Raw genomic sequence first — 24387 nt, 5'->3', positions numbered from 1 at the left:
GTGGCTCAGTGGTTGAGTGCCCCTGAGTTCAATCCCCAGTACCAAAACAACAACAACAACAACAACAACAAAGCCAATTTCAAAAGCCAAAATTTTTTAAAAAATTACACTCTATTGAAACAAAAATAGAGTGTTAGTTTTCTGCTAGTGAGGATCTATTTTCTCTCCTGTGTCACACTGAATGTGCCTTTTCTGTGTTTGTTTACAAGCTATCCATTGGTTGCTGCACTGGATGGTCTAACTGGATTAATAATAATTCCATGAGTTTTGAAACTTGGAAGTTTTTAGAAGATTGAAGGAGAGAACATTATGTGTCACAACTCTTAAGTGTATAGTGAGCTGAAACTGTTGGATTTCTGCTTTGTTGTCATCATTTGTGTGATGACTGAGGAAGCAGCTGGTTCGTCTCCTGAGAAAGACAGAAAACTTACTTTGTGACTTGCTTTTACCTGTAATTGACTTAGAATGAATGAGCAATTCAAATTTGAGTTGTTTAGATGTTAACCATTTTATACATTAATACTTTTCTTTTAGTGTCATTACTCCTCCAAAACATATCCTTAGTTTAGAATTGGAGTCAGTTTGGAAAATATTAATATGGTAATAAAAGTCATGCTAATACAGACATAGGGAACAAAGAAGTAGTGGTTGCCAGGACCCTGGATGCTAATGACTGCTGCATGGGCACAGAGGACATGCCATGGAGCTGGCTGGCTGCACATTCCTTTCTGGGCATTGGTACAATGTAGAAAATGTTACCATAATACAGCTGAAGCTGTGTGCAAATCATATTCTTTTAAAAATGAATCTTTTTTTTTTCTTAATGCCATAGGAAACTTGTTCAAAAGAATATGTTTGTAATGATTATTCCCAGTATTTATTTGTTGAAGTGATTTTTACTCTTGTCACCTTTTAGATTGGGTAAGTCCTAGTGGACAGCCATATTCCTCTTCCTCATCCCTAGTTAAACTGGAGTTATACTAAAAGATGCTTCATGGAGTGGGGCCATGGTTTTCAACTTCTTTGAAGTCTGAACTTTAGCAATAGCTTACCTCCTAGACTGTAGTTTAAGTAGTAGATTAAAGGAATCTGCCTGCTCTCCCCACTTTCCATTAATCTTTTCTTTTTTTATTGACTTATCTGTCCCTAGGAATCTGTGGGGAAGTGCTTTGGGCCTAAGGAGGTGAAGTCTACAGGGTTCTGTTGAAAAAACGGGGGAGAGCCACCCACCCAACTCCCTAATTACTGATACCTTCATGTACTTAATAATCAATTTATTAGGTTGTAATTTCAGAGTCAGTGGTTTTGGTAAGATCAGTAATTTTATTAGCATATATTTATATTCAAATATTATTTTAAAAATGTAAAGCTGGTTATCAAATTTTGGCCCAGGCTTCTTCATTTCCAAAGTACCTGATATCTTTTTCTTTACTGTGTTTTTCTGAGGAGTGTTCTCAGCCTGGCTCAGGGTTCTTTCCTAGGTAGGAATTGTCACTTAAAATTAGAAGAAGAAAAAAAAGCTGTTGGCTCTTTTAATATATATATTTTTTTCTCATTAGCAGAAGACTTTTGAAGTAGAAAAGCATTTTGCTCACTTAGTAAGGTTCTTTGCTCACATGCTTGGAGTTCCAGCTGTCATTTAGCAGAGGAAATGGCAGTTGAGGTTGAGTGTTCGGCTCTGTCACCTTTCCCTACTTATTGTCTCTTTGTGGTAAAGGACTGTTGCAAGCTCAGATCAAACTCTAGGTATACTTTTGGACTTTTGAACGTGTTTTGCCTCAAGGGCACGGCTCTGGCCCTTGGCCCAGTTGGTCTGTTCCAGACCCCAACTCTCTAATACCTGAGGAATGAGGAATGATTCTTTCTTCTTCATTTCTGTATTTGCTGTTCCTCTCCCCAAACTCACACAAAGTCGCATTCGACTTTTGGCACGTGTAGATAGCAGAGTGGGTTATTAATTCATTTCAACATTTGTGGCATTCCTGTTTGTTAGGTATTAGGTTTACACTTACATACTAGAAACTTTTCTAGATATTAGCAGTACGGAACTTTTCAGAAGTGAGGATAATGGACAAGCAAGTCATTGTTATAGCTTGTGTTATTTGCTGTAAAGCAACATGTAAAATGTGTTGTGGAACCATCAACTTTGAGAAGCCTAAGTTTTGGGAAATCAGGAATGCCTTAGGAATATAAAGATGAATGCATACTTCAATGGAGGAAATGGCTTGCATTGATAACTCTTGAGAAGCTTAGCTGTGAAGAAGAGTACAGAGAAATAGATCTTAGTAGGAGGAGATTGGGGTCAGGAAAGGTGTGTGATTAAAAATTCAGTCAGTAGCTAGGCACAGTGGCACATGCCTGTAATCCTAGTGACTCAGGGGTGGAGGCAGGAGGATTGCAAAATGAGTCTCAACAAATTGGACCATCTCTCAACATTAAAAAGGGTTGGGAACTTAGCTCTGGTAAAGTGCTGCTGGGTTCAATCCCCAGTAATCCCCACCCCCCCCCCCAAAAAAAAAAAATTCAGAGGAAAAAGATTGAAGTTGAAGGCATTTTGTTTTGTCCTTGGCTAGTTCCTTTTAGAATTGCAGGATGGCTGCCACAAATTCACGACTCAAGGAAATATATCTAAGTTTTCTGGGAAGAGAGAGACTGTTTTTTGTTTTTTCTACTTCTTCTTTCCCCCAGAATGTCTGTTCACTGTATAGTGAAAGAATATATTTCTTTCAGTACTCTAAACAGTTCTAAAGTTCTCTGCTATTCCCTAATACTCTGAGGGAAAGGAGAACTGGTAATGAAACCTTGTAGCTCCAGAGTGTGTCTGTGCCCAGAGGACGGCTGTCTCTTAATCTGGGGGGGGGGGCAGGGTGGGCTAGGGTGGTCATCACACCCAGGACATCTGCAGCTCTCACTGAGGTAGCCTAGTTCAAGCAGAAGGTTCCTTGGCCAGACAGGCCAGGACTCTTTAGAACCCAGATCTTTGAATCAAAGATACAAACAGCTGTACCTCCCTCCTTTATTCCTCTCCTGGAAGGAAAGTTGTCCTCGGCTGAACTCACTCCACATTCTTTTCAGGTATCAAAAATAATGCCACCTCAAGTTTATGTAGTGTTCTTGTAACACTCCTGTACTTGGATTCGAAACTCAAGGAGTTTTAAATTTGTGATTCATGTGACTCACTTATTACTCTGGTCTAACTGCTGCTTTGTTTAATTAAAATTTGTTACTTAAAATTCTTTTTATTCTTAATCTTTCCTATTTTTGGAGTCAAGTTCATTATGAGTTGGTGTGTAAGAAATGAGTGGAAATTTGGAGAGTGCTTTTTTTTTTTTTTTTTCAAGTATCTTTTGTACTGTGTGTATCCACTCTTAGACCTGCAGAGGTCATTCTGACCTTGAACTAGTTTTAGGGCTCTCACCTCTTCTAGGCAGTTGGAAGTATTTTGGATCATAGCTGCAATTCTTACAGATTGGAAATGACATGACGTACGAAGAGTCTTTAATTAAATTTTGAATGTATAACACAGACACTTAATACTCTGTATTGAGAGTGATTTTTGGTAAGTAACTCCTAACATTCTTTCCTTCTTGAGTTTTCCATGTGTAGTATAGTTACAGACTTTGAATGAAGTTCAGCATAGTTTAGTTTCAGAGTTCCTTAAATGATAGGAGGTTGGCTATGTAATCCAACAAGTGTTAATTACAAGTTAATTTGCTAACTATTGAGTAATAATGGAAAAGTTGCTGTTCTGTGAAAACCAATTTAAGACATTTCCCTACTCCTTGTTCTTCTATCCCTCCTCAGTTTTATCTGCCCCTCCCCCACTGGCTGCTTGAGTGTAACAGGAGTTGAAGTGTAATATTTGGACCTCCTCAGTCTTTAAGTTACTGACCCTCTCAGGGCCTCTTATCCTTATCTGTTCTTTATTTGTAACAGAAACAGGCCATCCTAGATGAATGTGCTCTTTTAGTTAGAAATTGTTTAGCTCTGTGATATTAGTGATTATTTTAGGCATGATTGTATCATACTTTTTTTTTTTTTTTTTAACCTTGTTGAGCTTCTTATTAGGTGTTCTAAATTTTTATTGTTAAAGGACCGGGAAACCTCATTTTGGGGTTTTTTTTTTTTTTTTTTTTTTTGCATTTGGAATAATTCTTGGGTTTGTAGAATTATGTGTAGTTTTCTCCATCATGTGCATAATAATAGCAGCAATAATGCAATAATGATGAAATATTAGTGGTGTTGTACCATGCACCTTACTGTTAAATGCACTAATCAATCAGTCTGTAAAGTGTGGGGGGTGTTTTCCTGCTGGGGGAACCTGAGGCCATGACGTTGGGTAACTGATAGAAGACCCTATACTTGGTAGAATATGAATAGAACCTTAATTTTATCCCAGTACTGGTGGTGTTAACCTAAAACTTGATGTTTCCCTTTTTCTTTCATAATTCTATGTGTTTGTTTGACTCTATACTTTCCAAGGGCTTTGGGAGATAAGGAGAGCAGGAACTGCCTGCTTAAGCCACCTATTCCTTTCACAGATGCACATGTGCCCTTGTTCACAGGGCTGCACCTGACTTAGGAGTCCTTTCCCCAGTCTTCCTGGAGCAGGATTTTTCTTCAGATCAAGCCATGTTTGTATTTTAGGTTCTTATAGAGTTTAATTCAGTCTTTGGTAATTAGTGTGAAGATATCAGTGGAGACTGCTGAGTTTTAGAGTTGCCTCTGAGTTTTACACATGGTTTCAAACCAGTGTTCTCTCATGACTGACTGGAGAACATATCCATTATAAAGGCGGAAAAATAACTGGCATTCTTTGGGAGGCTTCAAGAGACAATTGTAATAAATGCAAACTGCATTTTTAACCAAGGCACATAATTTGTGTGTTTGTAGTTATTGTTTATTGTAACATTTGTAAAGTAATATGAAATTATGGTGAGAATTTGAGTGTAGAAATAAACAGAAAGATTATCTAAATGTAACCATTGTTCATATTTTGATATCCTAACAAGGCAGTTGTGTTGGGGTGGCAGCTAATATTTCTGGTCCTGTTAAATTTGAGATGGCATTTAGACATACCTGGAATAACCCGAGTGTACATTTGGGTACATGAATATGAAGTTTAAGAGAGAAGTCAGGAGTAGACCACACGTAAACACAGGACCGTCAATGCTGTGGGTCTGCACTAGTTCACCTAGGGAGTGTAGACCAAGAGGAGGAGACTGAGGACTAAGCACAGGGCTCTCCAGCTTCTAGAGGTTTGGAAGGGAAGATTCCCCCAAAGAAAATTGAGAGCAGCTGCCCGTGAGGTAGGTGAGAAATCAGAGCATTGGCTTATCCTGGAAGCCAGAAGCCATGTGAAGAAAATAGGTTTCAGGGAGGAAATGATCAAAGTGTTGAGTACCACTGAGATACACTGTGAAGAGAAGACTCAGAATTTGCCATTAGGTGATGTGGAGGCCCTGGAGCTTCATGAAGTGGGTTCTGTGGAGTAGAGAGAAGGTCTCAGTTTAATGGACTCTTTTAATGAAATTGAAAAGAGAAGGAAGTGAGGGGACAGTCCTTTGCGGGGGAGGGGGGTTCTGTACAGAAGAACAGAGATGGATGGGTGGGGAGGAGTGTTGCATTTTAAGAGAGGAACTATTTGAGTTTGTTCTGTTTGATGGTGGCATTGCTGAGTTTTTACTCTTTTTTTTTCTTGGTGAGACTTTGCTGAAGTTTGTCAGATTAGTTTTCTCAAAGAATATGGTCTTGATTTAATTTATCTGTTCTACTAAAAAGCAAATGCAAAATTTTAGTATGTGCATGGTTTTCTTGGTGAGAATTCAGTAGATTTCATCAGATTCTGGAAGGCAGAGAATAGTGCTGTAGCATTTGGCAATTCAGCAGATCATTGCTCTAGGAGATACCTTTATATTTTTTAAAGAATCTGTTTGCATTGTGTTCACTAATATTAAATATTAAGCAGTATGTGCATAATAATTATTCCCAAAAGATAATAATTTTTGGGGGGGGGTTACCAGGGATTAAACTCAGGGGCACTGGACCACTGAGCCCTGTCCCCATCCCTATTTTGTATTTTATTTAGAGACAGGGTCTCACTGAGTTGCTTAGGACCTCGCTGAATTGCTGAGGCTGGCTTTGAACTTACAGTCTTCCTATCTCAGCCTCCCCAGCCACTGGGATTACAGTTGTGCGCCACCATACCTGGCGAGAAGAAAGCTTTTTATCTATTTATTTATTTTTGTAGATGGACACAGTACCTTTATTTTATTTATTTTTATATTGTGCTGAGGATTGAACCCAGGGCCTTACAATGTGCCTGGCAAGCGCTGTACTACTGAGCCACAACCCCAGCCCGAGAAGAAATCTTAATGTGTACTTTGAAACCTTGCCATCTCCTGTGTTTGTCAAAATCTAATGTTGTAGTAGTTGAAGGTTGATTTTCTCTTTCAAATGTCTTTTTTTATATGAAGAATCATTTAAAAATTGGAATAAGACTCATAACCAAGTTATCAAATATTTAGATCTAACCAAATTTTACTACTCTTTTGTTTAGTATTAGTATTTAGCACATTTAAATTTGTGTTTTTACTCAATATAGTATGTTCTTGGTTTTTCAAAAAAAAGTGCAGAGAGCAGTCTCGTCTGCTGCACCTGCCCTGCCCCTAGTTCTCATATATGCAGTGTTTACTCATTTCTGCTATTTAAATTTCTTGGTGGTTACCTCTGTTTCTCTCAGATGTTCATGTCTCAGTTTGTTTATTAACCTAAGACTTCATCTGTTGATTTCCTGTTACGATGAATGATGATTTTATTTACTTCTACCACACTCTTTTTTTTTTTTTTAAAGAGAGAGTGAGAGAGAGGGAGAGAGAGAAAGAATTTTAATATTTATTTTTTTAGTATTTAGCGGACACAACATCTTTGTTTGTATGTGGTGCTGAGGATCGAACCTGGGCCGCACGCATGCCAGGCGAGCGCGCTAACGCTTGAGCCACATGCCCAGCCCAACTTCTGCCATACTCTTGCCTGTATTTATGATTATATATATTAATTTTCTTTTTATCCTTGGTCACATCTCCAACTCTAAATGTGGTTTTGTTTTATTTTGATCTCATTAATAAAAGGCATTATCTTTTGCTTCTGCACATCATAAGTAATGCAGAAATACTCCTTTCCTTTCTCTAGTTCCATGTCCTTGCTTGTCACTTTTATTTTGTCAAGGTTGATAATATTTACACTCTGTCCTATAATGGTAATTAAGCATTCCATCATTTTTCTTTGAAAACCAATTAACAGTGTTTGTCGTTATACCTGTGTCAGTGTTGGGTGCAGAGCTAAGTACTGTTCATATATTGCTGTCTGCAATTTCATTGTCACCCGGTTCCACATCAGATTCAAGTAATGGCTAATGATTATTGACCACCTGTTGTACGTCAGGTACTCTACTAAGAATAGCATAGCATTTCACTGGATCCTCCCAAGAAAAATTACTATTCTTATTCCTGGTTTGCCAGGAGAAAAGAAAAAAAAAATCATCACAGATACAGGTGGAAAGTAACTTGTTTAGCTGGCAGGGGTATCACAAAATGACAAAGTGCACTTTCATGCTGTCCACCTCCAGTGGTCCCTAGAGCAGCTAGCTGTTACTTGGTGAGTTGCTGACAGAGTCTTTAAGGCCTTACCTGTGCTCCTTGATAATAGCCCTCCAACCTTCTCGTGTTCAGCCCCTGATGATGGAGTCCTGTGATGTCTGAGGTGTGAGAACTAGGACAGTGATAATAGGCATACCTTAGAGAAGGCCAAGTGTGTTGGAACTCGCTCTTTAGGAGGATTTTTGAAAATTTCATTCTTTGCTTTTCTTTTTTCTCCCTTCTGAGTTTCTTGTGGGATCCTTAAGTTAACTGGGATAGTAACTGTTGAACCTCCCTCTCTACCCATTAGTTATTCATCTTAGGAAACCTATAGTCGCATTACATTAATGATGAAATATCAAACACTTTCCTTAAAGACAGATGTCAAGGACCCACTCTCACCACTCAGTTTTCGGTCATTGTAATAAGGTAAGAAAACAAAATGAGGCATGTAGATGGGAAAGAAGTAAACTCTGTATTTGCAGGTGACATGATTGTTCATGTACATAGACAATCCTAAGTTTACAATGCAGTTGTCAGAACAGTGAATTAAGATTGCAGAGTACATGGTAATATTTAAAAATTAATTTTTTTTGTTTATATAGGAGCAGCAAAAACTAGAAAGTGAAGTTTAAAAACCCAAGTCTATTTACATTGCTACAAAAAAACCTCATTAAATACTCAGGGATAAATTAAATAAAAGATGCACAAACCTTTGCTAAAACATCATGATAATGTTGAGAAACATGAAGACCCAGTTAAATGGAGAAAGGTGCCATATTCATATACCAGAGGACTCAATTTAACTCTTGGTTCTGCCCAGATACATAGTTTCAATTGCAACCCGAATCAAAATTCTACTAGTTCTTCTAACTCAATAAGAATTAAAAAGCTTACAAGAATTAAGTAGACATTTCCCAAAAGAAGATATAAAAATGTCCAATAAGCCCATAAAAAGATGCTGTATATCATGAGTCATCAGGAAGTGCAAGTCAAAACCTCAGTGAAATACCACTGTACATTTATTAGGAGAGCTAAGATTAAAAAGATGACATTGCCCAGGGTTAATGAGAATGTAGAGCAACTAGAATTGTTACATGCTCTAGTAGCAATGTAAAATGACATAATCACTTTTGGGAAAACTATTCAGCAATTTCTAGGAAGTTAAATATACACCTACCATATATGACTCAGCTCTTCTAATCCTAGGTATTTATTTACCCAAGGAAAATAAGTATATTTCCATACAGATGTTCATTGAAGCTTTATTGGACTAACCCCCATACTGAGAACAGGGTAGTTGTCCAACTTTAGTACAATAGTTTATCAACTGTTAAATGGGCAGATTGCAGCATACTATATAGTGTGGATTGTTATTAAGCAATAAAAAGGAACAAACATCTGATACCCACAACATGAATAAATATTGAAATCACTCAGTTGAGTGAAAGAAACCCCAAACAAGAGTATATAATGTGATCCCATTTACATAAAAATAAAAGAAAATGCACATTAATCTATAGTGGCTTAAAGCAATCATTGGTTACTTGAAGTCAGGGGCATAGGGAAGGAGAGATCTTAAAGGGACGTGTAGAATTTTGAGAGTGATGGAAATTTTTGTATATTGACAGTGATGATGGTGGTTTCATGTGCATATACAATTGTTAAAACTTATTGAATTATGTGATTTAAATAGATTAAGTTCATTCTATGTAAATTATACATGAAAGTTGACATGTATAATTAAAAATACTGGCTGCAAATGCATAATAAAAGTATGTATTCAATAAATAAGTTTTATTTATATGAACCAGTTCTGGTTGCTAGTTCATGTTTTCATACCAGAGAGATATAACAGTCCTTTTAAAAATTAAGTGGTTGCCAGGTGTGTTAAGTAAATAAAAGACTTTATTATTTCCTAAGTTCTTTGTAGTAAGAAGGTACAGTGGACCTTTTAGTCTTGTTTTGGATCTGCAGCTTGGATTTTCTGTTTTTTTCCACTTCTTTTTTCCTGAATTCTTTTCCAGTTTCTCTAAACTTATGAGCCAGAATTATCTAAGCTGGATTTGTTAATTTCTGAAGTGAAAAATCTTTTTTTCCTGATGTTTGAGTAGGTGACTATGTAAAAACGACTTCATCAAATTTCTTTAACAGTACAAATTCCTCCCCCTAAGTTTAACCTTCATTTCAAAATTTAGATATGGAGTTAGTTAGTTAGATCTAGTAAATGTAATAAAAGGTTCATGGCTTAATTGTATAATTTTTAATGTTAGGAAGGTAAATGGAAAAACTCTCAACTTGGTCTGTATGGGAATCATAGAGTCCACATGGTACTGTTGGGTCTTTGCCATCCCCTAGAAAAACTGGAGATAAGGTTCGCCTCATTTCAGAACACTCAATATGGGAAATAGTGGGTATATTGCAACAGCAAGTGATTTGGAGAATTTTGGAGCTTAGGTGAGAGCCAAGAAAGATGCTGTGGAAAGATGTGGTGGTCAGGGAAAATGCCTGGGTTCTGAGCCATCTAAGACTGCCCTGAAATTGAGTGAGGCAGGAGTAATTGACAGGTGATGAAGCTGATGCTAGGCAGGGGAAGGCAGGTTTGATAGGTCCACCCAGCAGCATAGATCCAGCACATGACTGTTATATAAAAGCCCAGCAAATACCCCTGTGTGCTTTCTTCAATGTCAGATGTTCACCATTTATGGCCAGATACACACACATAGACCCTTGACTAGCACGATTATATAATTTTTTTATTAATTTAATATTATGCTTAAATTAAAATTGATCAGAAAGATGTTTCTGTGTGAAGACTTACCACAGACATGCCTTTGTGAAGTCACTGCCTTTGTAAGTGGTTATGCAGATCATTCCTCTTCCACCCAGAGGTGGCATTCTGCTTGATGTTAGGTTATTTATCATATCCCTCCATGTTGAGAATTAAAACAACATGGTCCTTTGATACTTCAGGTGAATAAAATTCTAGCTCTTTTGTAATCCTGGAACTTTATCCTCAGACAGAGTTATCTTCTAAACTTCTAGTGTATGAAGTGTTGTTGACCTGGATCCATAATCTCACATTTACCACAGCATTTTATTTTCTATAACATGATTAAGATATGGTAAAGTCATAGCATTTTCTTTTATTTTATGTATTATTTTGAAAGCAGAAATACCAAATGGTAACTGTATTAAAACTTAACTTGGCTTGTAAATGGTAACTGTATTAAAACTTAACTTGGCTTGTAAATAGTAACTGTATTAAAACTTAACTTGGCAGAAGTTGTTGCAAGTTGAGGTACAGGAAGCTTCAAATTGCTTATTCATCCTTTATCAGCATTAGCCAGTGACTCAGCATTTTGCTAAGGTCATTAAACCTTATTTTGACTTAAAATAATAGTATATATTTCCAAGAATATACGAAAATTCAGGTGTAATATGGGACTCTAAATTTGTTTTTAATAATAATAAAAGTTTAGATGTGAAAGGCTCGAGTGTTATATTTTACTTTTCAGGTATGAAAAATGCTAGTCTGATTGAAGTTGGAAGAAGTGAGGGCTGTGGATATAGCTCAGTTTTGCCTTGCACGCACAAAGCCCTGGGTTCAATCCCTAGCACCACAAAAAATACGTGAATAAGAGAAGTTGGAAGGAGTTGTGCTATTATTTGGTACAGTCAGTATATAGTTGAATTATTGGGGAAAAATGGATTACTGACCCCTTAGCTTTCAAAATTAGAAAGATTTAGTTTCCAGAGCGCCTTTATGTAGTGCCCACTGCTGCTGAGAGCAGTGAGCAAGGCGTCTTCATTCATGCAGGTCATTTGTATTGGCTGAGTTTATAGTTGCAACCCGTGCTTTTCTTTGGCCAGTCGTCTGCAGGTATGTTTGTAGCTCCCAGAGTACTGAGCCTGGCTCTGTTTGCCTTTCGTGGTTCTGGAAAAGCCATCTAAGAACTTTGTGCGTGCTTGGCTCAGTGACATTCCATTTATTTTGGAACAGCTGACTGGACTGTGTTTGGAAGGTGATCTAGATAATCTGAGTTTTGGATTTGTATTAAAGATGCCAAGTAACTCATTCAGAAGCAAGTACTGATATTGGACCAGGTACTTTGTTACATGCTTGGGGTCTGGCAGAGAACAGTCAGACAAGATTTGTGACATTTAAGCTGAGACCTAAAAGGTGAGGAGTCAGGCAGCTGAAGTTCATTCAGCAGGCATTTGTGCAGGTCCTGAGATTAGTTGGAGCTTGGAGCCAGTGTGGCAGGAAGGCAGGAACAGTGGGCCTGGAGGTGACAGCAGCTTGAGATGAGGCTGGATTAATAGATGGAAAACCTGACATGGAGGTCTGAAGCACATGTTAAGGATTTTGAAGTGCTTTTAACAAATTTTGAAGATGCTTGGGGGGGGGGGGTTTGTGGGAGGGAAGAAATCACTCTGATAGGGAGAAAGTGAATTGGAGGGGACCTAGCGGGTGTAAGGCTTTCGTTAATGTCATCATGATAAACATCAGCTCATATTTATTATTTGCTTGCTGCGGGCCAGGCATTGTGCTAAACTGTTTTCTTCATCACCTCATGGAAATGTCACCCCCATCCCAGTGAGGTGGTATTATCATCCCTGTTCTAAGAGGGAACTAGGACACAACAAGATTGAGCAATTTAGCCAAGGCCATTTAGCTAGTAAGTGGCAGAATTGGGATTTGAACTCATAAAATTCCAAGCCCTAAGCTGTTAGCCACTGGGCCTGTGTTTCAGTACGTGGAGTGATGGTCCATTAGTGGGTCTTGAAATTGAGTAGATCATACGGTGACTTTTTTTTTGTTCCCATAGAGTAGAAAATAACACAGAGTACTTTGTGTGTGGCGAGGATAAAATATTGATATGTGAAATTTTTGTTTTATTTTTATATGACCTTATTTGTACATGCATGACCTTATGTACCATTGCCAAAAGTTAAACAGCACTGTCCAGGCAAGAGCTGATGATGGCTTAGGTTAGAATGGGCAGTGCCGAGGGGAAGAAATGAACCTCAGTGTTAAAAGGCAGAGGCAGCAGGACTTGGTGAGCATTTAGATCGCGAGCCTGACAGAGGGAGGTGTCAGGAGTGAGTCCCAGGTTTCTGGTGTGAGCAGCATCTATCCTGGTATGTGCTGCACTCAGTCCACTTAAAGAAAGATGGCCCCTTCTTAGAGCGGGCGTAGGACTTGGGGTTGGTACCCTGTCTGAGGGCAGCCAGACTGTAAGTGGGCTGTGAACCCATGGGGTGATCTCTTAGAAAATCTGCCTGAGCTGGGCATGATTCTGCTGGAGTCTAGGTAAATAGTGAGCCAGCTGGTGGCAGGATGGGGAGTTGGGGGCCACAGGTGCACAGGGGCTGTGCAAATGGCAGCTCAAGAAAGAAGGCACGGGAATTGCTTTTGCTGGAGTCACCTTGAAGTGGTGGTGACTCTGGAGTCATCCAGAGAACCTTTAGGTTCTGGGTTCCAAGGCTCAGAGTTTTCTCTTTCTAAAGCTCAGGTCTAGTTTATTTTGTTTCTGCCTTTCTGTGGGCTGGTTTCCTTATTCTCAAGCATAATCTTGTAGAAGTATCCAGCTCCCCATATGGCTGCATTTAGCAAATACTAACAGGAAATAGAAGAGTGAAGTAGGTAAAAATGCTTGGTGTGAATTCCCTTTCTCCTACTGGTCTTTTGATATTGGCCAAGATATTCTTATTCTTCTGTAAAATTGGGGTAGAAAAGTGTTATGTGGGGTAGTTGTGAGGAGTCAGCGAGATAAACAACATCTGGTATTTAGCTCAGGGCTGGGTGCAGAATTAGAGCATTAATAGTTGGTAGGACAGACTGGAGAGATATAAACATTTTTATGAAAAACAAAAAACTGGGAAGAAGCCAACATAGAGGAAGAGATTGGGTATGTCTGGGAAAAGGTATGTAGGATTAGATCTCAGAGAAGCAAATGTGGTAAGGGGTTAGGAGAAGACATTCATGATTGTCTTCAACAGAAGGAGGAACTAGGTGGAGGTGGTGGGAGAGGTATTCTGAGTTTGGATTCCAGTTGTGGTAGTGCACTGAAAGAGAGACTGATAGAGGAATGGGATGGCAAGTTGGAAAGCTATTATGGAGAACGGAGATGGGGACATGCAAAGTAAGTGAACAGGACCGAGATTGAACACCCTTAATTCATAGTGACCCCTGTCTGTCTGATTTTACAGGTTTTCCTTGCTGTGCTGTGTGTGATAAACTATAAACATAAGATAGGATACCTTTAAAAGTCTACATACAAACCAAGTGGCGGAAGAGAATAAGAAAGCTGGGAACTTGGGTGCAAGGACCTAGTAGGGTAGTAGTCAGCTGAATCCAACTGGCCTGGAGAGGCCTGTGTGTGCTGGGCAAGGAGGAGGACAGTGGCCCTTGTATCACCCACGAGAGGACACATCATTTCCTTGAGTGATGGTTCCTCCTTACTATTCCTAACACTAATTCCTTGTGTTGATAACTGAAGTATGAAGAACAGTTACTAAAAGGAACTTTTACTCTTTACTAAGGGCAGAACCCAACAGTTGAATCAGTTCTCCTGTTTAATTTTGAAGTTACCAAAGATTTCATGTGTTGTGCTGAATCAGTAAATGATATGCCATGGTCCTTAACCTTAGGTGAAGTCTAACCACAAAAGGAAAGCTTTTATTTTCATAGAGTACCACTACAGGAGACTGACGTTTCAGCCATAATGAGGACTTTAAAAATAAACACTCAGTACAAGAGAATTTATGGATGTATTTCATGTGTTTGCAGCTAAAACAAGCTGTTTCTGAGATGGCATCCACCCATGATCGGGGACTGGTCTGTCTGAACTTCAGCAGAACTTCCTTCTATCTCCTTTCATTTTTGTTTTCAGTACAGCAAATCTGAAAACAAAAACATTTTCTCATTCACTTCTCATTAGAGGGGCTTGTTTTCAGTGAGATGTCATCAGAAGAGAAAGGAGTGGTGCATGTGAGGAGCTTGTGGGCTTCCATCTGTCTGATTGCCACAGTGGGGTCCACACACCTGGGTGCTCTCCACAAGTATGGGGACCGGAAGAACAGATCAGATATTCCCTTTTAATCTCTTTCAATTTTTATATGTTTAGAGTGTATATGTCACAATACTCAAACATGTCTGAAATACACGGATAAGCATATATGTTTAGGAGTACCCCCTAACCCCAGTTTTGTGTATGTGATCAAGAAATATTTGGAGGCTACTACATGTTAGTATATATTTTTTAAAAATATACATTTTTTAAAAATAGTTATTTTTTAGTTGTAGTTGGACACGATATCTTTATTTTATTTATTTTTATGTGGTGCTGAGGATCGAACCTGGGGCCTCACATGTGCTAGGCAAGTGCTCTACCGCTGAGCCACAATCCCAGCCCCCCCCCCCCAAATATACATGTTTGATAATTTCTGTTAATATTTTAACATTTTGATGAGTTTCTACCTGTGATGCATCACAGATTTCTTGTAGCCTGTCTTTTCTAGTATAAAGTAAGACTTGCTGTATAAAAAGACTGTTTACCAAGATGCAGCCTGGCAAATGTGAGCCATTTTCTTCTGGTGTTGGAGAAAGTTTTACGTTGGGTACCAAGGTGTCCCTTGATATAAAGCACTAAGCTCTCCTGTCATCTCTCAGGTGTAGCCGGGTGGGGCATGGGGAATGCCTGTTCCACCCAAGTGTTCCTAAAGTGTGACCCTCCCACGGCCTCCCTGCCACACCTACCAACTGTCCTAAAGCAACAGGGTTGGGATGCCACCCCAAAATTTCCCAGCCCCATCTATTTGCCCACAGTAATTCATTTTCAGAGAACCAAGGAATCCTTGGTTCAAAAAGTTCTCCCTCCCTGTCTCCAAGAACCTTTTCCCTTAAATTAGAAAAACTTACCATACCTAATTTGAGGTATATTAGATGAATCTTCTGTTTTGTTCCTCTGGAGGCTTCTGTATTTTAATTGAGAAGACCCTTAGTTGTTCCTCAGAAAGTTCTAAACAAGATCTCACCAGGTGAACTCTGGCGTGTGCTTGCAGGTGGAGGACAGTTAGAAGCATGCTCTCCCCTGCGCGCCTGGCTCCACTGGCTGTGCAGGATGTCTCTGCGTGAGAACCCGGTGTTTGCCTACGAGTCTTCGGTGCACAGCACCAACGTCTTGCTCAGCCTCAACGACCAGCGGAAGAAGGACGTGCTGTGCGATGTCACTGTCCTTGTGGAGGGCCAACGGTTCCGCGCCCACCGGTCAGTGCTGGCGGCATGCAGCAGTTACTTCCACGCCAGAATCGTAGGCCAGGCTGACGCGGAGCTTAACATTACTCTACCAGAAGAGGTGAGGGGCCATGTTTCTAGTGATTTTAATTTAATTTTCTTAAACACATTGTGGTTCATAAAGCTAATAGTAAAGTGCAGCCTCCTGGTCAGGTGGCTGAGGAGCAGTCCCAGGTTCCTGCAGCAACTCATTCCTTTGGCTTTTTTCATAGACATTATTATTACATTTACATTATAAAATTATTAATTTGGGGTGTTAATGTTTATTGAGCAGTGGAAAAATTGACCCACTCTTGTTATTTTGACAAAGTCACTAACTCAGGGCACACCCAATGTTATAGACATTGTAAAGGTCATGGCTTGGAGAGGCCAGACTGTGTGACTTCCTCTCCCTATAGACCTTTTCCATGATAGACACCTGTGTCTAGGTTTAGAGTTCTGTAAATCATCCCTTTTCCCAAAACATCCCCATGGACAGCAGGCACTCCACAAGTGTTCTTTCTCTCCCCTTTCTTCTTTCTGGGGATCGGCTGTGTTTTGTCTTGTTGAGCCCTATTTTTACATACATTCTTTGCCTCAGCCTGTTTTGGACTCAAGCTCAGAGATAACTTGGGACTTTGTCAGTGTCCTGGCCCCAAGAAACCTCTCTCTGGGGGAGCAAGTGCTGGTTACACTGGTTACTCAAAGGGGACTCAAATAGGCTGCTCTTTAGTTGGTAACTCTCACTAGCAGAGTGTCAAGTTTGTGGCATTCGGACACAAGTAGAGGTAGGTAAGGAATATGGAGAAGATGTGTAGAATTTCCTGTGTGTGACGGATCTGGGTGGCAAGTTCCCTGTTGGATACGTGGGACAAACGGTAAACTAAGTCTGCAGCATGGCTTGTTGCTGGCTGTGCATACTTCCATGAACTGTGGCTAGTTTGTCAGATGATAGGCTATCTTTATAGTGACAGAGGTTAAAGGGTTCAATGCTGAGAAGACAGAAAAGTCAACTACAGAATAGTTGATTTTTTTTTTTTTAAGAAGGAACAATACAAATCAGAATAGAGATATACTTATTATGGTTCATATTTTCCAGTTATTTAATGAGACTTTCCAAGTGAGCAAATTTAATTTATGGGTTTATGAGAAAAGACACAATCACGCATATGTGTATATTATAATTTACCTTTAAATTAGAATGAATGAATATATGTTTTCAAATATTTTCAATGTTTCATCATAGTGACAGATTGAAAACATCATTGTATTATTCTAGAGGCTTTGAGTTATTTTAACTTATTTTTAAAATATCAAAGAAAAATTTGGGGGGCATAATTGTAAATTCATGTAGAGGTAAAAGAAATAATGCAGAGTTTCTGTTTACACTTTTGCCTAATGTCCCCAGTGGTCACGTTTTGAAAAATTGAAGTATAATGGTACAGCTAGGGTATTGGTGTTGTTACATCTCTCACGGTATTCAGATTGCTGCAGATCACTTGGGCTAATTTCTTTGTGTGTATTAAATTCTGTACAGTTTTTCCCCTGAGAATGTTTGTGATCCAACCACCACCGTTAAGACACTGAGCAGTCCCCACGCTGAGGACCTGAGCTGCTTTTTGTAACCACACCCATTTCCTTCCTACTCTTGCTCACTTCTAAACACGCTTCCATCCCTTGTCCCTAGCAACGAGTAATCTGTCCTCCTCTTTTAAAGTTTTGTCATCTCAAAAATGTTACATAAGTGGACTCAGCATGAAACTTTTTTTTCTTTTTAAAAAATTTTTTTTTGGCTATTGAGGAGATCAGGCTGATTTCAGTTTTTGACTATAAAGTTGCTATGAACATTTGTACGGGTTTTTCTGTGAACATGAGTTTTCATTTCTTAGTGACAAAAGACCAGGAGTGCAACTACTGGTCACGTAGTTGTCACACGGTTAGGTACATAAGGAACTAATTGTTTTTCAGAGTGGCTGTACCATTTTACATTCTCACCTACAATGTGTGAGTGATTGCAGTTTCTCTGCAATCTCACTAGCATTTGGTAGTGTCTCTCTTTTTATTTTAGCCATTTAAATATCAGGTTTTCAGAGATTAGCATGTTTTTAAAAAGGTCATAAATGTTAATAATATTTTGATCCTTGTAGAAATTCAGTGTTTGCAAATTCATTTGTTTTTTTTTAACCCAGGACAAAGCTTCCTGTGTGCTTCAGCAGGGCCCTCTGCCCCTCACCTTGCAGGGGCAGGTTCAGTGTAAATGTACAGTCTGCTTAAAGACTTTTTACCTAGTGTCCATGATTCTTTGCTGAAACAGTGTTGGGGCATGGCTTTCGGAACTTCACTTGGATCGCTTGTTAACATTGGAATCTCTTAAAATTTTATTAGTAGGAATTTGGGGCATGAGATAAAGACAGTAGGTACTATTTACTGTGCCTTTGCCATGGGTCAAGGCTTCTTTATAAGTGCTTTACGTATATTGTTTTTTTCATCCTTAAAACATCCACTTTTGTAGATTATGGTAGTTGGGATTGGTTGGTTTTGTGGAGCTGGGCTAGTGACAGGCACTTGGCAGCTCACTGTGGGAGCTGCAGGTGGTGTCTGTCTTGCTTTATTTCATAGATGATTTGTTTTAATTTTGCTTTGTGAGTGAATTGTGGTAGTGTCTTAGGTCTTTTCTTCATATGAGTAAATCATAATTGATGTGCAGATAAGAGTAGAATTTATAAGTGCAGGTCCCAGTGAGTAGGGGGTAGGAAGCTTGCTTTTCCTACTTTTTCACCCTCCCTTAGTTTTACATTTTCTAGAAGAATATTTTCTCTTACCAAATGAAAAGTCTCTGTTTCATAATTGTCACAAATAAGTTATACATCTCTCTACTTCTTCTTCTTTTTTTAATCTACTAGGTAGCTTTCAAATGATGTGTTTATTTTTATTTTGTACATTAACAGGTGACAGTTAAAGGATTTGAACCTTTAATTCAGTTTGCCTACACTGCTAAGCTAATTTTAAGCAAAGACAATGTGGATGAAGTGCGCAAGTGTGTGGAATTTCTAAGTGTACACAATATTGAGGAATCCTGTTTTCAGTTTCTCAAATTTAAGTTTTTGGACCCCACTGCAGACCAGCAAGAATGCCTGAGAAAAAAATGCTTTTCATCACAGTGTCAGAAAACAAACCTTAAATATTCACTTTTGGACCAGAAGGACCTAGAAATTGATGAAGTAGAGGAGTTTCTGGAAAATAAAAATGTTCAGACTCCTCAGTGTAAACTCCAAAGGTATCAAGGAAACGTAAAAACATCACCTCCCGTACAAGACAGTGCCAGTCAGACGTATGAATCCATGTGCTTGGAGAAGGGTGCTGCTCTGGCTCTGCCTTCTTTATGCCCCAAATACAGAAAATTCCAGAAAGCATTTGGAACGGACAGAGTCCGCACTGTGGAATCCAGTGTCAAAGAGGTCCATGCTGCTCCTGTTCAGCCAAATGAGACATGCGAAAATGAGTATCTCGGGGGAGTCCAGGACTCTGCAGATTTGCAGGTGATTTTAAGATGTGAAGAGAACAAATTAGCAATGGAACATGAAGAAACGAAGAAAAAGGATCCTGTTTCTCAGTGCCCAGCAGAAAAAACAGAAGTGACTTCTTTCCCCCACAATTCTTCTACAGATTCTCATGGACTGTATTCTTTGTCTCTTTTACACACATATGACCAATATGGAGACTTGAATTTTGCTGGTATGCAGACCACAGCAGTGAAAACAGAGAAACCCTTGTCAGGTACAGGTGTTCAAGAAGAGAAAACGTTTGGTGAAAGTCAAGATGTTCATTTGAAATCTGACTCGGGCCCCAAGGATGATGGTAGCATTGCATCTAGTGATCGGAGTAGTGTGGAGCGAGAGGTGGCGGAGCACCTAGCAAAAGGCTTCTGGAGTGATATCTGCAGCACTGACTCTCCTTGCCAGATGCAGTTATCACCTGCTGTAGCCAAGGATGGCTCAGAGCAAATCTACTCCCAGAAGCGGTCTGAGTGTCCTTGGTTAGGTATCAGGATCAGTGAGAGCCCAGAACCAGCTCAGAGGACTTTTACAACATTGAGTTCTGTCAACTGCCCTTTTATAAGTACTCTGAGTACCGAAGGCTGTTCAAGCAATTTGGAAATTGGAAACGATGGTTACATTTCAGAACCCCAGCAAGAACCTTGTCCTTACGCTTGCGTAATCAGCTTGGGTGACGATTCTGAGACTGACACAGAAGGCGACAGTGAATCCTGTTCAGCCAGAGAACAGGAGTGTGAGGTGAGCAGAAATATGTTCTTAATTCATTGTTGCTCTTAGCCACAGCAACCATCATGCTGCTATTTCTATGAGTTTGACTATTTTTGACACCTCATATAGATGGGATCCTGTGGGATCTGCTTTCTTCATTTGGCTTATTTTATCTAGCATATGTCCTCCAGGTTCATCATTGTTTAGCAGCCAGTGATTGGGATTTACCCTGGGCTGGCCAGCATTGCACTACTAGGGGTATAAGTGGGCTCAGGGAGGGCAGAGGAGGGTCACACTGGTAACAATGAGACCATGGTCAACAGCAGAGGAACAAGATAAAGTTTGAAGGCCTACTGCATGCATGTATTTAAAGCAGGTTTATTTACCACGGATTGAGTCCTCACACTGGCTATATAATGTCATGTCTCAAGATGAAAGAGAATGATGATTCTAGGATCATGACATAACTCCTAGAAAATGCATTGCATATTCAGTGTTATTGCCATAAGGACCTCTGCACTTGATACTGCTCTCTGAGCAGTGGTTTGGCAGTGACTAGTTCTAAGAATGTGGCTTCTAATGTAAAGTTTTCTTTGGTCTAGTTTTTCATGGCCATCACTTTTTATTTCTTATTTTCCCTTTAGCCCTTTTGTCTATTAGTTTAATGAAAACTGTAATTACTTAGAATGAGTTACACATGGCTAGTCTGATATTAATCATATCAAGCTTGATTTGTGTACTCTGTATATATAGAGAGTTGGACTTAATAGTTGCTTTTCATAAAGTATTAATATAACTACAGTAAGGGCCTATTTTTAAAAAATATTTAAAATTGGATTTTGTTTAATTTTCAAAAGCTGGATTTTCTCTTTAAAGTTGTAATCTGGACTTATTTTACAGATTATTTTTAATCTTACTATATTTTTCTCTGTCGCTTTTTATCTTATAATATGTGATGTGCTCATTACAAACTTAAGTGCACACAGTGTTGTTAACTGTAGGCACAGTGTTGTATGGAGGACCTCTAGAATTTATGCATGTTTTGTAACCGAGACTTTATCTGTGAACTTTATCTTTGGAACAGCAACTTACCCATTTCTGCTCTCATCCACAGCAACCATCATGCTGCTATTTCTATGAGTTTGACTATTTTTGACACCTCATATAGATGGGATCCTGTGGGATCTGCTTTCTTCATTTGGCTTATTTTATCTAGCATATGTCCTCCAGGTTCATCCATATTGTAACAAATGGCAGAATTTCCTTTTATATAAGGCTGCATAGTATCCCAGTATTCCCATCTGTGTGAGTAGTGTGTGCATTCATACTACAGTTTCTTTATAGGTTCATCTGTGCGTGAATGATCAAATTGTTTCTAACATCTTTTTTCTTTTTGGAGGGACAGTACTGAGGATTGAAATCAGGGTCACTTGACCACTGAGCCATATCCCCAGCCCTATTTTATATTTTATTTAGAGACAGGGTCTCACTCAGTTGCTTAGTGCCTATCCTGCCTCAGCCTCCCGAGCCACTGGGATTCCAGGCATATGCCACAGCACCCGGCTCTGATATCTTAATTATTGTGAATATTGCTGCAATGAATACGGAATTGCAAATATCCCTTTAAGTCAAGTTCATTTGGGTAGCTATCTGGGAGTAAGCTCGTATGGTAGTTGCATTTCAAATTTTGAGAAACTTTCATGTCATTTTCCATAGCAGCTGCACTATTTTCCCACCAGCATTGTACAGTGTTTCAATTTCTCTACATCCCTTTATTTAGCATTTTCTTTGGTTTTGTAGCATATATTACATGATATAAGTTTGAAAGAGACTGTTACTTCATTGGCTTTGGAAGGAGGTAGATTTGGTGTTTTAAGAAGTACTATAAGTGCATGGGTTATATTTGTAGATTTGGACATTTATAAATTCAGCATTTAGAAGTACAGTTTGGTAGAATTTTACAAATTATATCTTTAAAATTTTTTTTTTTTTGTGTGTGTGTGTGTGTTTGTGTTTGTTACTGGAATTGAACCCAGAAGTTTTCTACCTCTGAGTGACATCTTAAGCCCTTTTTAATTTATTTTGAGACAGAGTCTTGCTAAGTGGCCTGGGCTGACCTGGAACCTGGTGATCCTCCTGCCTTAGCTTCCTGAGTAGCTAGGGTTACAGGCATGCACCACTGGGCCTGGCTTAAGAATTTAAAACTTTTTGTATTATTACTATCTATAAGCTTGAAAGTAGGTGGCCATACTAACTGATTAATGTTCCATTTGTACTTTTGGTAATCTAACTAGATACTCACAACTGTATTATTTAAAAGAAAAAGTTTTTTTCTTTGGACAAATTTAAGTAGGTTGAAAATGACTTTAAAATATTCATAAAGTTTTTTTTCTAACTTTTTCTCATTGGCAAGTGAAATGTGTAGCTTTTAAAGTACATTATATGAAGGTACTGTTTTCTTGATAGACAAAAATTTTTTGAAATAGTTTATAGAAATTATTAGCATAATTATACCAATATTAAATAAGTGTTACATAGTAGTATTAAAAAATAGGGGCTGGGATTCTGGCTCAGCGGTAGAGCGCTCGCCTAGCACGGGCGGGACCCGCATTTGATTCTCAGCACCACATAAAAATAAAGGCATTGTGTTGTGTCCATCTACAAAAAAGATTTTTTTTCTCTCTCTCTCTCTCAAAAAAATAGATTTAATTTTGAGTTGAGAAGCTTATTAAAAATATATTAGAGGCCAGGCGTGGTGGCGCATGCCTGTAATCCCAGCGGCTTGGGAGACTGAGGCAGGAGTATCGCAAGTTCAAAACCAGCCTCAGCAACTGTGAGGCACTAAGCAACTCAATGAGACTTTGTTTCAAAATAAAATACAAAATAGGGCTGGGAATGTGGCTCAGTGGTTGAGTGCCCCTGAGTTCAATCCTCAGTACCTTCCCCATATATGTATGTGTGTATGTGTGTGTGTGTGTGTGTGTGTGTGTGTGTAATATACATATATATTATATATACACGTGTGTGTATATGTATATATGTGTATATAAGAAAGGGACTTACAGAAATCCATAGTACAATAAATTCTATTTTTCCATTTAAAGTATGGTAATATTTGTGTTAATATGTCTGATTTGCTGAAAAAATACTAACTTTTCAATTTGTCTTTTGAGTCCTCCCTCAAGTCAGCTAAAAATACCAATTAAAATTTTAGTTTTTATTATAATGGATTGTGTAGACATTGGGAACAGAGACCTATTGTTTTTAAACTCTAAAGTAAGCACTCTAGAAAAATGGACCTTCATCTTCCCAGATACGATTTAAGTATAATAACAAAATACAGTAGGTCACTAATATTTATTTCACATTCTAGGTAAAACTGCCCTTTAATGCACAACGAATAATTTCACTCTCTCGAAATGATTTTCAATCCTTGTTGAAAATGCATAAGCTGACCCCAGAGCAGCTGGACTGTATCCATGACATCCGGAGAAGAAGTAAAAACAGAATCGCTGCACAGCGCTGTCGCAAGAGAAAACTTGACTGTATACAGAATCTTGAATCAGAAATTGAGAAGCTGGTAAGTATACAATTTTGTCATTATTATTTGAACTCCAACTCTTTTTTTTTTTTTTTATAGAGGAAATTGCTATTTAAATTTCCAGGTAAGACTTAATGCTCAATTCATATTAAGTTTAAAATGTACCAATTATCATTTTAAGAAAAATTATATGGCATTTCAGAAAGATTAGGAAATAAATATATGCAGTGAGGGTTTTCATTGACTATTTTATTTGTATAAGTAGTCCACATTTTTAGCATGCTATAATATGCTGTGTAAGTTCGAAACTATTTCTGGGTACTCTTTAAAAAAAAAGATTTTCAAGTTAAGAATGATTTCATTATCTTCCTAATTCTTAATGGTTAAGTAAAGATTAGCAAAATTATACAGCACTTTTATCTCTCTCTGATATATTTGGCATCTATTAAAACTAATGTTCCAGTTGGGTGGTTTAAATGAACGGTAGACCTGAATTACTTGTTTTGGTTGCTACCAAACACAAGCAGACCAACCAGTCTCTTTCATTCAAAGGAAAAAATTCTGATATGTTATGGTAATATAAGACTAGAAAATTTTAAATCTAATGAGAGCCTGAGTGAGAAGAGTGTTTGCTTATTCAATCTTATTTTCTATTCCAGCATT

General features: G+C 38.5%; 1 protein-coding gene across 4 annotated transcripts in view; it reads left to right on the top strand.

Annotated features, from left to right (window-relative positions):
• Positions 1-24387, top strand: part of Bach1 (BTB domain and CNC homolog 1) — a 43792-nt gene that overhangs the window by 5315 nt on the left and 14090 nt on the right. For all 4 annotated transcript variants that reach the window (XM_046430481.2, XM_058574536.1, XM_058574535.1 and 1 more), the window contains exons 2-4: positions 15708-16000; positions 18867-20213; positions 23557-23763. In XM_046430481.2, the coding sequence (XP_046286437.1) occupies positions 15767-16000; positions 18867-20213; positions 23557-23763 (1788 nt within the window). In that variant the 5' untranslated portion in view covers positions 15708-15766. The remainder of the gene's footprint in view (positions 1-15707; positions 16001-18866; positions 20214-23556; positions 23764-24387) is intronic.

The sequence above is a fragment of the Marmota monax genome, unplaced genomic scaffold (assembly GCF_021218885.2).
Source record: "Marmota monax isolate L192 unplaced genomic scaffold, Marmota_monax_Labrador192_F-V1.1 WCK01_AAM20220418_F8-fsc00016, whole genome shotgun sequence".
NCBI classification, from domain to species: Eukaryota; Metazoa; Chordata; class Mammalia; order Rodentia; family Sciuridae; genus Marmota; species Marmota monax.
The sequence above is the reverse complement of the archived record's forward strand: the minus strand, read 5'-3'. Positions and strand labels throughout refer to the sequence as shown.